General features: G+C 47.0%; 1 protein-coding gene and 1 long non-coding RNA gene across 5 annotated transcripts in view; one reads left to right on the forward strand and one right to left on the reverse strand.

Annotated features, from left to right (window-relative positions):
* Positions 1 to 1,085: 1,085 nt before the first annotated feature.
* Positions 1,086 to 5,379, reverse strand: LOC141966264 (uncharacterized). 4 transcript variants are annotated; one of them, XR_012634563.1, is made up of 3 exons: positions 5,326 to 5,379; positions 2,987 to 3,103; positions 1,086 to 2,636 (listed from the first exon to the last, which is right to left on the reverse strand). It is a non-coding gene; the product is annotated as an uncharacterized LOC141966264 (long non-coding RNA). The 4 variants fall into 4 exon arrangements; XR_012634562.1 differs by lacking the exon at positions 5,326 to 5,379 and adding an exon at positions 3,274 to 3,607; XR_012634564.1 differs by lacking the exon at positions 5,326 to 5,379 and having other exon boundaries at positions 1,086 to 1,282; positions 2,489 to 2,636; positions 2,987 to 3,606.
* Positions 4,830 to 14,644, forward strand: part of IPO7 (importin 7) — a 38,130-nt gene continuing 28,315 nt past the window's right edge. Inside the window, exons 1-2 of the mRNA XM_074918729.1 lie at positions 4,830 to 5,044; positions 14,065 to 14,146. Coding sequence (XP_074774830.1) covers positions 4,961 to 5,044; positions 14,065 to 14,146 — 166 coding nt within the window. The 5' untranslated portion in view covers positions 4,830 to 4,960. The remainder of the gene's footprint in view (positions 5,045 to 14,064; positions 14,147 to 14,644) is intronic.

A 14,644-nucleotide genomic window follows, 5' to 3' on the forward strand; every position in this document is an offset into this window, starting at 1 on the left:
GCGCTGCAGTCCTGCCCTTTGCGCACCGAGCGCCCGCCGGCAGTGTGACGTGGGGCGGCGGCAGCATTTCCTTACCAGGAGGGGGCAACGAGCGTGGCCGCACCCCCCCACGGGCATCGGAGCATCGCACTGACGTTGCTGGCGGGCGGCAGCGTGGGGCACGGGGGCACCTCTGCGTCGCCCACCGACAGCACCGTGTGGCGTTTGCCAGGCAGCGGTTAGCGCAGGCGAGCGCCACCCCCCGCGCGAGCGGCGGCCGAGCGGCACGTCACTGCGCACACGCTCTCGAGGAACGGGCACGACGCTTGGTGGGGAGCAGCTGGAAGCCCCCGGGAATCCACGTGAAAGCGGCAACAAAACTATCCCTCGTGCTGCGCCACAGGGGCCGCGGCGGTAGCGAGGACTGCGCCGCGCTACGGGCGCCCATGAGCGGTGCGGCTGCCTGGCAGCCGAGTCTGCAGAACCTACAGCTCCTGGCACGCGCTGGCCAACGCGGCACGGCCGCCTGCACGCCAAGCGCTGTAAGACCCCGCATCCCAGCGTGACCCAGGGAACCAACGCGGCTGGCCAGAAACCCCACACGCCAGGACTACAGCTCCCGCTGGGTTGCGAGAGGCGGTTTTCTCTGCTTTCTGACCCTGCAGCAACACCGTTGCTCACCCCTCCGAACCCCCACCAGTGCACCCAGAAGCCTCACCACCGGCTCGGGGCAGCCCCTGCCACCACCTCCAACACTGCCACCCTGCAGGCACCGCCATCCTCCCCAGGAGCTGCCAGCTGATGGCACGGCTCCACTCACCTTCTCCCTCGGTGCAGCCAGGGCCCAGCAATGCTCAGCGACTGCTCTGCTCCTCCCTTGGTTGACACCGACCCCTCCGACGGCTGCCTTGCTCTTAACAGCAGCACCCGCCCCTCCACCCGGAGCAAGCCCTTTACAGGGAGGGGCCGCTGCCATCAGCCTCACTGCCCACACCTGGGGCCCCTCCAGCCCCAGCCCACAGCTGGAGGCCATCACCCACCCCCACAGAGCATCATCACCCCTCCCAGCCCCTCACCTGGGGCAAAGGAAGCACAAAAGGCAGCCGGCAGACAGCAAGTGTTTATTCAGTCACACACAGAACAAGTCCCAGAAGGGAGTGAGTCTGCTCCGGGGCTCAGGGCCCCTAATGCTGCCCCTGCCCCTGGCACACCTTGGCGCTTGTTCCCGGAGCCACGCTCCTCAGTCCAGCCGGGAACAGTCAGTCGGTTCCTGGAGCAACAAGCTGCTGGGCAGAGCTGGAAGCTGCCAAACGTGAGGACCAAGATGCAGGATACGAGAAGACAAAACAAAGGCAGCAGAAAAAAAAGCTGGGATGGGTGGCACAACAGACATGGAGGGGAAAAAAAAAAGGCAGGGGGCAGGGAGCTAGACCAAGCAAGATGGGAGAAAGACAAAAAAGCTCCAGAGAACAGGGCACAGAGGGAGGAAAAAGCAACAGCTATGGGGAGTCAGGACAGCAAACCATGGAGGGAAGGGGCAGGGAAGGAACACAAAACAAATCACATAGCTACATGTGACAGGGCAGAGAAGGAAGAATTAGGAAACAGGGACAGAGACAGAAAAAAAGAGACCTGGAGCCAAAAACTACTCCTGATGCATACAGAAAGAAGAGGAGGGGTATTCTAAAACAGAGGGAACAGAGAGATGGAGAAAAGACAAAAGCAACAGACTACAAGGCATCAAGAGAGGAATTACTGAATAGTAACAGAGCGCCAGCCAGAAACAGGCCACAAAGCAGCAAAGATCACAGGGGGTACGGGGCACAGAGGAAGGAATTCGCAAACCTGGCACAAGGAGCCAGACAGAGAGAGAGCGAGGCAAAAATTAAATGGTGAAAAAAGACAGACCGCAGGGCAGAGGGAGGAATTGATAAACAGGGACAGGGCACCCGACAGAGCATGATGGAGAACAGGGAAAAAAAAATAGCAGCAAGCTACAGGGAAGAGGGAGGAATTAAAGAACAGTGACTGGAAGACAGACAGCGACACACGGAGAGAGAGAAGACAAAAGAGCGATGGGCAACAAGATGGATAGGGAGGAAATGAAAAACAGCAGAAGGGAGTCAGCCAGAGAGAAAGACACCGAGGAAAAAGGCCAGACAGGCGATGAGGGACGGAGGTAGGAATGAAAAACGGGGGACAGGGAGCAGGAAAGAGAGAGATGGAGATCGCAGGGAATAGCAGCGGGTGCAGGAAGAAGAAAGGGGCATCAATAGGAACAGGGAGCTGGACAGAGAGGGATGGAGAAAGGCAACAAGAGCGGCAGGGTACAGGGCAGAGAAAGGGAAGACCTACAAGATGGGGACAGGGAGATGCTCCAAGCAAGACGGAAGATACAGGTGAGCAAAAAAAGTTGAGCAGCACCACAAAGAGAGGAGTCTAGGAGAAAGACAGGGAGGGACCAGGCCACACAAGAGGGATGAGAGGGGCCCAAGAGCTCGGGACTTACTGCAGTTCTCCGCGCTGCCAGGAGAATTTGACAGGTCAGACTCCTCCTTCTGTTTGTCTTCTCCCTTCCTCTTCTACAGCTCCAGGTGCCTGGCTGTCCTCCACTTATGAGAAGATGTAGGTGTCTCACAGCTCTTACGAGATGAGGCCTGCTAGACACAGAACCTCATTCAATCACACACTGCGTGCAGGAGTAGGACAGAGCAAAGAGAGAGAAACTGATAAGTGAGGAGCAGAACGGAAGGATCGAGAGAGAAATGGACTGAGGAGTGATGCAAAAGGTACAGAACAAGCAGTCAGAAGTGCAGACAGAAAAAGAAAAGGGAGCAGCAGGACAAGAGACAGAAAGTGAGAGAGGAAGGGGGAGCAAGGCAGAAGAATAGAAAGAAAACGTATAGAGAAGAAAAAAAGAAAAAAATCACAGCATGGGAAAGAGAGGGGCAGGAAGGGACTGGGACATACAAGGGGAGTGACAGGGCCCCGAGGGCCCGGGACTCACCGCGGCTCTCGTTCCCGGCACTGCCGGGAGAACTGGACAGGTCAGACGCTTCTTTCTCCTTCCTTCCTCCTGCCCCTCCTCTTCTTCTGAAACTCCACTCGCCTGGCTGATCTCCCCCTAAAAGAATACGCGGGTGTCTCTCGGCTCTTACAAGACGTGGCTTCCGACACACGCAGCCTCGCTCGCTCGCTCCGCGGCCGTTCCGCGCCTGGGGTGACGCGCGCAGACCCCGGGCGCACGCTGGCGGTCCGGCCCGCTGCGGACTGTGCAGAGGGCTCCTCGCTCACCCGGAGAGGCAGGCGCTCTCCTCCTGCAGGGCGAGGCGGCTGCTGCCCACATGCCCTTGACGTTCTCCTTCCTTCCCTTTCTCCGGCCCCTCCAGCTCCAGCCGCGGCGGCTCCCGCCCCGCTGCCCACGGCCGGGAAGGCTCGGCTCCGCCCGTCCCTTCTGGTCCCCGAGCCGTGAGGAGCGCCAGGCCGGGCAGAGACACCCCACGCCAGCCCGAGCTGGGCGCAGCCGGCGGCATCCCCGGGGCAGGAACGGACACGCGCGGCCCCAGCGCGGCCTCGGGAGGGGGCACGGAGGCGGCAGGGACCCTTATTGCCGCGGACCGGCCCGGCCGCAGCCCCAACACTCACCTCCGCCGCGCATGCGCACTCCCGGGAGACGCCGCGGCCGCGGATGGTACTTCCGGGGGCCGCCGCGGCCGCGCATGCGCGCTCCCGGGCCAGGGGCACACTGTGTCTCGGGGAGTCGCGGGAAACCGCCACAAAACCGCCCCTCGGGGCCGCGCCGGTACCGAGGGCTGTGTCGTGCCGCGCACGCCCGCCAGCGCCGCAGCTGCGGGGAACCGAGAGCGCAGAAACTGCAGCTCCCGGCGTGCCCCGGGGAGCCAACATGGCCGACCGGAAGCCCCGTGCACGTGATTATAGGTCCTGCCGCGCCGCCCGCAGTAGCCCTCCCGTCTTTCTGACCCTGCGGGGACACCGTCTTTCATCCCCTCTCTGCCGCCCGCGCACCCGGAAGCCCGGCCGAGCGCAGCCCCGCGCGCCACAGCGCGGTCCGGGCAGCGCCACCGCCGCCCGGCCCCGACGCGGAGCGGTAGCGGCCCCGGCTCGGCGCATGCGAAATGGCGGCCCTGGGTGCACGTGTTGTTAGATATTTTTCCTAAACTCACATTTTCCAATTTAGTTTTTCAAATCCTGGTGATAGCAGAAATAGTTTTTTAAAAAACCCAGATAAATCCCGGAACATTTCTGCCCGCGTTCAGCCGCTCTTCTGGAGCGTACGCTAGGAGCTGGAGAACCCGAGCAAGCTGTCTGATTATATTTACGGCAGCTCTGGCCCCGACAGCTCCCACGTCCGTCCCCTTGCCAGGAACTCGCGCCACGTCGGCTATAGCTCAGCCCAAAGCTGCCGCCGGCCCCGCAGCACCGATCGCATTGCCGGGACCGGCGGGTGGCACCGTGTGGCAGGGGCGGCTCCGCAGCCCCTGCGGACCAGATCCGGCTGTGGGCCGGGGGTCGGCAGCCGCGCCGCGGTTTCTCCGCGCACACAGGGCGTCCCGCGCCCCGAGCCTGGGATCGTGCTTTGGGGCAACCTCACGTCCGTACCCTCCGGTTTGGTGAGGCGAGCAGCGTACCCGAGTGGCGGAGCGCTCCGCTCTGCGTGGGGGAGCGGCGCGGCCGCCCTCCCCGTGTGCGCGCACCCGCCCGCTTCGGGAGGGCGGCCGCGGGGCGCGCGCGGCCGTTGCCTACAGGTCCCGTGGCGCCGCGCGGCGCGGGGCGGGGCGCGGGCGGCGGAAGGGGCGCCGCTCCCTGGTGGCGGCGGGGGGCGGCTCTATCCGGGCCTTTGGCGCTTTCCCTTCCTTTCGCGCCGGCGGCCGCTGCGAGGCGGCGGGTCCATGTGCGCACGGCGCGGCGCGGCCCCGGCCCCTGCCCTCCGCTTTCTCCTCTTCCCCCCGCCGCCGCCGCCATGGACCCCAACACCATCATCGAGGCCCTGCGGGGCACCATGGATCCGGCGTTGCGGGAAGCCGCCGAGAGGCAGCTTAACGAGGTGAGGGCGCCGACCGGGGCCTGGGCCGGGGCCGCGGCCGCCGTGATACTGGGAAGCGGGGAGGGGGGGAAGGGTGTGGAGAGGGGGGGATGGCTGCGGGGGGTGAGGTCGGCGCAGGCCTGTGTGCGGGGGAAAAGCGGGGTGGGGGTGGCGGGCGGGGGCCGAGGGCGCGGGGGGACGGGGCTGAGGGAGTGGGACCCCCCTCATGCACACACACCTCTTCATGCTCCCTCAGCCCCGTCTCCCCGCCCTCTCGGCTCGTTCCCGCCGCCGGGCCCTACCTGGTGTCACGGCGGGTGCCGGCTGGGCCCGGCCGCCCGACTCGCATTGTCCCCGGCACATGGCAGCGGGGCCTCCGGCGGGGGCCAGGCCAGGCCATGCCGTACCGGGCGGGGCTGCTCCGAGGGGGGCGGGGGGAGATTTAGCGGCAGAAAGCGGTCGGTGTGGGGGAGGAGGCCCCTGCTGCCAGTCCTGTCGGTAACGAATTACCTCCATTGTCTTGTTCAGCCGGCGAAGGGATAATCTATAGAGGGATGTTTAAAATCGTCGGTGGCGCAGGCCCTCTGTGGCTCAGAGGCTGGTCCCAGTCCTGCCTGGGACTATCTAAGGACAGTCTTGGGATGTGGAAGGCGGTAATTTGTCAGCGGGGAAGGAGGTAGCACGACCCCCATCACTTCATAAGTAGTGCAGCCTGTTAGCACACGAGTGGCCTGTGCTGAGTTGAGAAATAAATCCGATAACCTGGCGCTATTTAGTGTTCATACAAATCCTTTGGACTGCGGGTTCGCGGTAGATGTGTGTGCTTCTGGGTGTAGCATCGGCACGTGCCCAAAAGTCGGAGGAAGACAGGGTTCCCAACCGGGGCATGTCACCCACTTAGACTACCTTCATGTGTCATGTTGGGATATAACAAACCCAGCAGGTCCTAGTTCCACAGGTTTCAATTTTAGAAGAAGGTTATATTTTTGTTCTACTTAACTTCACCTGGAAGGTGAAAACTTTTAGTTATTGATGAGACACAGTCATGGCACTTTTAGACATTTTGAAAAAAAGGTGTTCTAGTGTTTGACTCAGAGAAAAGGTGATAGCTTGGTGGAGGCGGTGAAGCATAAACCTGTGTGATGCCTTTAGTCGGTCTTTTCCACAAATGCTTTTCTTTGTTGCTTTTGAGCAGGCTTTAAGCTTGACAAAATTGATTTAATGCAATGGATGCTCATTAGAGCTTAGATAAAGGTGGTCCAAATCTGCTTGTGGTAGACAAACTTTCAAAAACTAAGGGTATAGCTTCTCATATTATAAAAACGTAGAATTAAGCTAAATTCCTGCATGTCATTTAATAAGTGAATGGCAAATATTAGGTACATTTGAAATCTTTGTAAAACTACTCAATGTTTAATTGAGGTTTGTATAAAGTAAGTGGCTGTCTTTTCTGTGTACTCTGGTAAAAAGTGTTCTAGTGTTTATTAATTTAAACAAAAAAATAAAATAATGTAACTGCTTATAAATACAGTAATATGTATGAAATCTTAAGCTGGCCCCAAAATGCAATTTTTTGTGTTCTGTGCATGTCAATATATAGTAACTTACATGAAATCTTTTAGCTATTTTCTGCAGGTATTGAGTTGCTGAATATGCAGGAAATCATGTTCTTTGCCAGTCAGGGTCTTCAGCAAATGGTTAACTCTTGCTTGAAGGACCATGCTCACCAGCAACTGACTTTTCTTCATGCTTTTGAATCAAAGCATCATGGTCTGTCATGTACTACACAACTGTTAAATTGATATAAAATCCAAATGAAAGTGCCCTTTTAAAAATGCCAGACATTATTGAACTAATGCGTAAGAATTCTTGTTGGAAATCACTGATCTTTCACAGACATGTTCTGATAAAAAAATTTGTTAAACCCTAAATCAGCAAACATTTGTACATATATGTAATTTAGTCACAAGCATAGTCTTGGGTTTGCATAGATTTTCTCAAGCCAGTTAATATTTTTCTTGCAGCATACTTGTCTGTATTTGTTAACTGTGTTGTGTTACCAGTTAATATTTTGGGTATGGGGGTCTCTTTCTCAGTAAAGATGAAATAATCCAGCAGTGAAAGCCATTCACTTTAAAAGTTGTCCTTGGTTGACCTTTTAGTTTACCTTATATTTGTCCAAAGTGCTTCTGTTGAGCTGATGAGACTCGTTTTCAATAGAATGGTCATTTTACCTTACCAGAAAAGAACATGCTTCAGTCAATAATTGATATCCTAATTAATGGAAGAGTTAAGTTTATCTAGATCCATCTTCATCATACCCTGTCAGTCAACAAAGTTTCCGTTGACTGGAGAAGAACCAAAGTGTATGTTTCTTGATTTGTCCAGTGAACAAATGTTACTTTTTATTTTTCCTTTGACTGTGGTTAAGTCATTAATTGTTCTGTGCTTTAGTTCTTCTTTCACTAAGTTTTATCAGACTATATTGCCTGCACATAAAATGCTGTGAGAACTTTTAGAGTTCAGATATGCTAAAAAAAATATGCAGATATTTCAGTCTTGTTGGATTTACTTTCCTCACTGTGAAAATAAGTCACAGAGAAGGATACTGCTGGCTCTTATAGCCGTCAACTTCTCATGTAATTTCTAGCTGATGATGTACCCTGAGGTGCTTGCCCATCTCTGGCGCTGTCTTACTGAGGAAAGCTGTATTGTACAAGGTGTTGCAACCAGGCTCTTTAAGTATGCTACTGGAAAGCAGCAAGAAGACCCTGTTACCTTTTGAAGCAGTCTTTGTACTGCGTGTATAAAGTGTTTCCCAGAAATGGTGATGAAATTAGATATTTTTAACTATGCAGCTATGGAATGGTACTCTGAAAATAATACACAGTCTTGTTTTGTCTTTTATTATTAACATATTTATAAAGGCACAGTTGCTAGATAATAATTTACTTGCAGGTTTCTTCACTGTCATTCAAGAGAATTTATAACTTAACTGTTAGGTGTGTCTTAAGTATATGAGATTAACCCCAGTGTGTATGAGCTATTAAGACATTATTTTAGGTGAACAACCCAATTTGTAACTTTTTTTTTTTTTCTGAAAAGAGCAGTCCTCAGTCAGTCATATTTTTTTTTTTTAAGTCCAAGCTTAACAGAGTTTGTTTAGGAAAATGTTATCCTGAAAAGTGTCTTTCAGAAGTTATGTTTAAGCTTTTTCATGTTCTGTAAGTGACAGGGAAATGAAGAATGCTTTAGTTTGTTGTCTAGTCACTATAGCATGCCATCAGATTCACAGAATGCAGTAGGGCTTTATTCAGTGTTGTTCATTGCCTGCTTAATAGATACAAGTGTCAGAACGATGGAATAATTAAATGATTGAACTCCAAACTACTGGAAGCTTTAGAGTGAAAGGTTGTCAAAGTGGAAAAAACAAGCTGCTTATTACACAGTGCCTTTCACCAGTAATTTCCAAATGCTGAAATGCTGCAGGTTTAGATGCTTTGGGGTTGGTGTTTATAGTGATACCTCCATCTTGAATTGTTTTTAAACCTTTTCTAACTAACATGGTCTTCATTTATAACAACACCTACAGCTATGTATCATAGGGTGAGTAAGAACAAGAACAGAGCATGAGTTTCCTGGCTCCGATCATGGGTTCTCTTTTAAAGTTGTTCATACAACATTTTACTGTAAGTACTTGATTATTTTCAGTTCCTTTATCTTCGATCAATGTATTTTGGTGTGTGCTAGATGAGAGATGCTTTGGGAAAGGATAGTTTTAAACTGTGTGTATGGAGGCTGGTCCAACATCAGAAATCCCCTTGGGGGCAGTAAGGAACCAAGGGACCTTTGTCTTCATTAAGAAAAAGTTACATTCTTGATGCACGTTAACCAGTACAAGGTAAAAACCTAGTGTGCAGGGAAACTTGCCGCTTTCTCATGACTTGGCAAATAGTTACTGTGTGTGCTTAGCTAGCCTTTGCTAAGAGCATGTTCCTTTTTTCCTCTGTGAACAGAAGAGCAAATAGGCTTCAGAATGTGTAGACAGTATTCTGGTGAAATGAGCATCAAGGATGTTTGCAAGATCTGATAAGCATGAATGTATTTTTTGTGTACCATATACATACTATGTACGTAGTAGCTGCGTAAGATGTGGCAGAACTAGCCTGCAGAAAGTTGAGGTCAGAATGACTTCCACACCTGCTGAGTACTTAAAAAAAGAATTGAGAGAGTGCTAGAGGGTATTTTGCTGAATCAGCATGGCCTTACAGTTCCTGACCTTACCTTTCTATAAAAAAACCCAAACTCTTTCATCTTAGTGTAACTGTGTTCGCTTAGTCCTTTTATGGTCTTGATCAAAAATTGCATGTAGATTTTTTTCAAAATTGAAATGGGAGAGACGTGTTGAAATAGTATTTTTTCAGCTCCTTTATAAATAAATTGTAGCCTTTATTTAAATGTGTGTTACTTTGAATAACTATATAAATAAACTGGGGTTCTGGTTCAGCGATAGATAAGTATCACCCTTCTGGTTTGCCTTTTTGGTAACAGAAAAGGAGGTACCTATAGTAGTGTGTCTGTTACAGTATGTTGAATTCTTAATGTCCAAGAAGAATGCACAAAGGTCTTTTTACCTGAGGTGAAGCTTCTTGTTATCATTTGTGTGAGATATGAATAATTCTCATATTAAAGATAAATGTAACTGACTTGAGTATCATTACTGGGGGGAAAAGTGCTTTTCTGTATCATAATTAACCATTGATAGTTCACATGCTATGAACCGGTCTCTTTAATGTTCATTTCAAACTTCATTTATATTTCAGGTTATATAGCTGGCTTTACACTTCTCAAAAGTGTGTTTTAGCACATGGCTAATACTAACCCTGCTAGGAAAAACTGCAATGAAATATGAAGAAAGATTATATGTTCTGGAACAGTGATTGATATTGACAGTGGTGCAACGTTTGTGGTCTGATAGAATACATTCCTCAGCTAGTGAGACTGCATAGCAAAGATTGCTCTTGGGAGAAGTTCCTGAATTCTTTGGCTCTTGGACCACAAAGTCATACCAGTGACATGGCATGTTGGAGGATTTGTAAGGGGAAAGGACTTGAGCAGAGTTTTCGTTTGTTTGTTTGTTTGTTTTTTATGTTGGGTTACACGTTGGGAAACAGACTTTGACTGTGACAGAACCATTTTTTTTCCTGGTTATTGTTGTAGTTTTCTAAATTGTATTTCTAAACAGGAAGCAAGAGAGTAGAAGACAAAGTTTTAATGATGTCAAAATTTTAAAGTCATGGAAATCGTTTCTATTCTCCACACAGTTTAGAGTATGTGATAGCAACCATTGTGAAATTCTGATTTTAATTCTTGCTTGCTGGAGCCATGGGACTTCTGTGTAGAATGCCACTACTTGCCAATGGCTTTCACTGAAGTGGCATCAGTGCATCCAGTTCTTCTGGACACTGGGGCACCTGTGGGCCGCCAGAATCCGCTACTTTCAGATAGCTTCCTGATAGGTCTGTAATGAATTTTGATTTGCAGCTCACCTTTGGTATGGCAGAGTATTCTGGCTAATTTTATGCACTAAAACCAAGAGCTAGTGTTTGTGTAGAATATGTACCTAAAATAAGTGTGTTGGGTTTTGCTTTGGTTTGGTTTTTTTTAACAGTGCTGTCAGTGAAGAGGAGCATGATGGCTGTCTGAGAGGCAGCCATCTTTGGATAGTAAAAATACTAAAGATTAAAATAGCTGAAATGAATGTGTTCGGTATTTTTTAATGTTGTAGATAAGACACCACATGGGTGCCAATTTTGTATTTTAAGTTCAGTTGTTTTTTTCCGGATGCCAGTAAAACATTGGATGTTCTTTTTAATAGCAAAGCAAAACAAGGGAGCAAGTGACAGATTATCGTAGTACCTGGGGTTTTATTTCACCATTCCACATGCACATGTCTCCATGTAGCTGTCCTTACTCCTCCCCACATCTCAGTTTCTCTGGGGTCACCTTCCTTTCAGTGGCATGGGAAGAAGGCCATTGTAAAGAGTTTGGAAGTCCTTTGTATTCCGTTTAGAAGTGTTAATGTAGCTCTGTGTGAATTTAGTTATGAACTGAATGGATTAAGAAGAGGCTTTGGAAAGTGCAAGGTATTTTACTTATGCTACCTTGTATTAAAAGCATAAATTATTTCTAGTCTGAATCTCTGCTTTGAACCACTGAAGGGGATTAAGTAGCTCATGCTTGTTGTTGGTTGGTGTCTGATGCTTGAGATATTAATAAGCAAGGATGATATTTTTTAAAAAAGCCAAGATAATGGTATAGATAGTTTGATCTTATCCTTTAAAACTTACTGTAGTTCAAAAAATCCAGTGAAAATATCTTAATCCCGTTCACCAATATGCTTGTCATTTCTAGGGATCTTCTGTAGTTTGCTATAGTATAGGTGTAGGTTCAGTCCTGGTTTTTTGTTGAAGGAGAGATTATTCTTTGGCATTGTATTAAATTTCAGTGTGTGGTAGCCTTGTACACTGCTGTCTATCTTTTGTTGCTTTTTGCTTTTAAGACACAACATTTTTGTATTCAATTTGTTTTGTTATTCCCATTAGTTCCTTGATAGTTCTTAGGCAATTTCAATATTTTAGTAAAATGGATACTTTTTATTTATTTAAAGGGTGGTTGTCACTTGTTATGAAAAAGTGAAAGTGATCCTTCATTTTTGAAATTACAGGATTAAATGCTTTTCATCTTTCAAGCATGAAATACATTGCAAATTTTCACTGTTGAAAAGGTAGCTGTAAAGTTTATAATAGTCATTGTGGGAAGACATCAGTTTATATTTTTAAGTATTTTATGCAGACTGTAATATGACCTTATTCGTAGGTGAGTTAAAGGTTATTGAAACTGGAGGCTTTCTTCAGCAAGTTCATAAGAACACATTGAAGTACAGGAGTACTTACGCTAATATTAATGTTAGGCATGGAATTGAATACTGTGCTGAATTAGGGTCTAATGTCATTTGGTATGTGTTGCAGGAGAAGTGTGTTTATTAATGTTACTTAAGAAAAGAAGGAACTTAACAGACCTGGAGCTGTAGTAGCAAATACCAACAAGTAAATTATGCTTGTATTCAACGTGTTGGGTTTTTTTTATATTTGAAAGTATATTTGCTTCTTCAGGACTCTGGGTATATCAGAGGGATGTGGGTCAGAAAGGTTCATGTTCATATTGCAGGTAGCACATGCAGAGACGCAGGTGTTCCTTCTGTGGGTTTTCTGTAGCCTGTAGATTTTTAGTGCACAGGATGAATGTGTACAACAGTGTTTTAACATTTTGTGGAGATTAAGTCCAGTTCATTCTTCATTTGAAATCAGTTTTAAATAACAGGAGATGGAAAACAAGCTATGCTAATCAAATCTTAGTGCAAGTACATGAACAAATGTCATGTCCCAGGCTGTCCCTTTTACACTTGTTTATACTAGAACGTATAGGAGATGTTTGGCAGGGAAAATTAAAGTTGCAGAGAACAACCTGGTGCTGTAGTAGTGAGCTGGGCAGTGTTACACACTTAGATTGAATGTTGACATCATTTCATACCATCAAAAGTGCTTTTGGTCCTACTAAAATAATAGAAAGTAAGTTTTGATTAATTCCCTTTACGATATTAATTTGCTCTGCTGCAGTAACTGAGACAATAATAGGTTTTTGTTAAATGGGTAGTGTAATTTCCATGGTTTTCAAAGTATTAATTCATTTGCTTTATGTAGGGAGTAATAACTGAGTAACAAGTAGGTAAGAGGTGTTTTCCTAAGAGTTTAACAGGTCAAGTTATGTAGATCTATGTAGTTTGATAGAAGTGTTGCAAAGAATGTGTGAAACAATATTGACATATAAGTGAAGATAAAGCAGAAATATATCCTGGCAATTCAAATCATGGAGTAATTAGCTTAGGAGGGAGCTCTGCAGATCGTCTGGTCCAGCCCCCTGAAGCAAAGCTACTTCAAAGTTAGATGAGGTATGTCTGAGTATCTCTAAGGATGAGGTCCCACCAGTCTCTGTGGACAGACTGTCCCAGGCCTTGACCACCCTTGTGATTTTTTTTTTTGTTTTGGCAGATAGGGATTTCTCTCACTGCAGCTCATGTCCATTGACTCTTGAGCTTGCGGAAAATCATGTTGGTTTCCAGTTATAAAAAGCAGAGTTAGTTTTTAAGGATTACAGTTCACTTTTCCCAGTGAAATTCATTTAACATCTACAGTTATTGATGCTTAGGAAAGGTGGGTAAAGATGCTAGAATAATGTTGAGGTTAGTTTCCTCATTGAAAAATACAATACGATATTTAGTCTATCAATAACATTTTTCATTATTGTAACATAGGAAACAAAACATGTTTTTTCTAAGCGAGCTCTTGCAAATCCTCTCAAAGTTATTACTCTGCAGATGTCACTCCATTTACGTTTCCATACTGTTGATTTGCTGCTGTATAGTTATGCTGACAGTTGCTGTTGTAGTGCATAAATGGTCACTTGCAGCTGTTTTTTCAGAGAGATGAACTATGGGTTGGATAGGCTTGCTTTAGACTGGGCTTAGTTTTAAAACATGGTTGCCATCTGTTTCTTAGATTATTATATAATTAATTCATACCTTGTTAAAGGCCACTATAAACTTGCTGCAAATGTTTTTTTCTGAGTATTTAGATATTCTTCTTTCAAGTAAGTGTTTGTTCTGAATAAAGAACATATTTGGTGACTGTAAAAGGCTGATTCCTGAAGCCTGTTTAATGATTTCTTGAACTCTATTACCTTAAACAGTAGGGTTTTTCCTCCCCCATGCTGTCTTCAAAATACAGTAAGCGTGAAACTTTGGAATGCTTTGGTTGATTAGCTGACTACTGTGGAACTGTCTGAATTGCTGGTATTCTATTGATTGCATTACATCATTATAAAGATACTGTAAAACCTAACAGGAGTATTCTAAAAACTTTACAAGCTATGACTAAATAATACTCTCTCTTTTTTTTTTTTTTTTTTCTCCTCCTCTACAGGCTCATAAGTCAGTGAACTTTGTTTCAACTCTGCTTCAGATCACTATGTCCGAGCAACTGGATTTACCAGTGAGACAGGCAGGCAAGTTTTCAAATCTTTTTCGTTGTATTATCTAATTTGATCATGCATACACGCAAGTACATATGCAGATACTGCTAAAGGATTTAAATGGGTTTTAATCTCAAATACCATACACTGAAAAAGGAAGACAAATAAATGATGGCTGGCTCTTCAGTGATTGTTCCCATTTATCTCTAGTGAATAACGAATGGTCTTTGGGGAAACAGAATGGTTTATGATGGTGGTACATTTGGTCCAAGGAGGAATTTGACTTTGTACCAATAGCATTAATATTTCTAAACTTTTTCAGTGGAAGAGAACAAATTATGTCTTTTGGAACATTGCTGATTTGCACATGAGCCATCAGTAAAATTTGATACTGAATATTAGCAACTCAAACATTATCTTAAAGCTGCTATGATTTCTTGATAGTGGTTTCTAATATGATACTTCAGTGGTTTTTCTAACAGTTCAAGAAGTGTGATCTTGATCGCTTCCTTGGATCTTCCATGTAGTAGA

Source organism: Athene noctua, chromosome 14 (genome assembly GCF_965140245.1).
Source record: "Athene noctua chromosome 14, bAthNoc1.hap1.1, whole genome shotgun sequence".
Classification (NCBI taxonomy): Eukaryota; Metazoa; Chordata; class Aves; order Strigiformes; family Strigidae; genus Athene; species Athene noctua.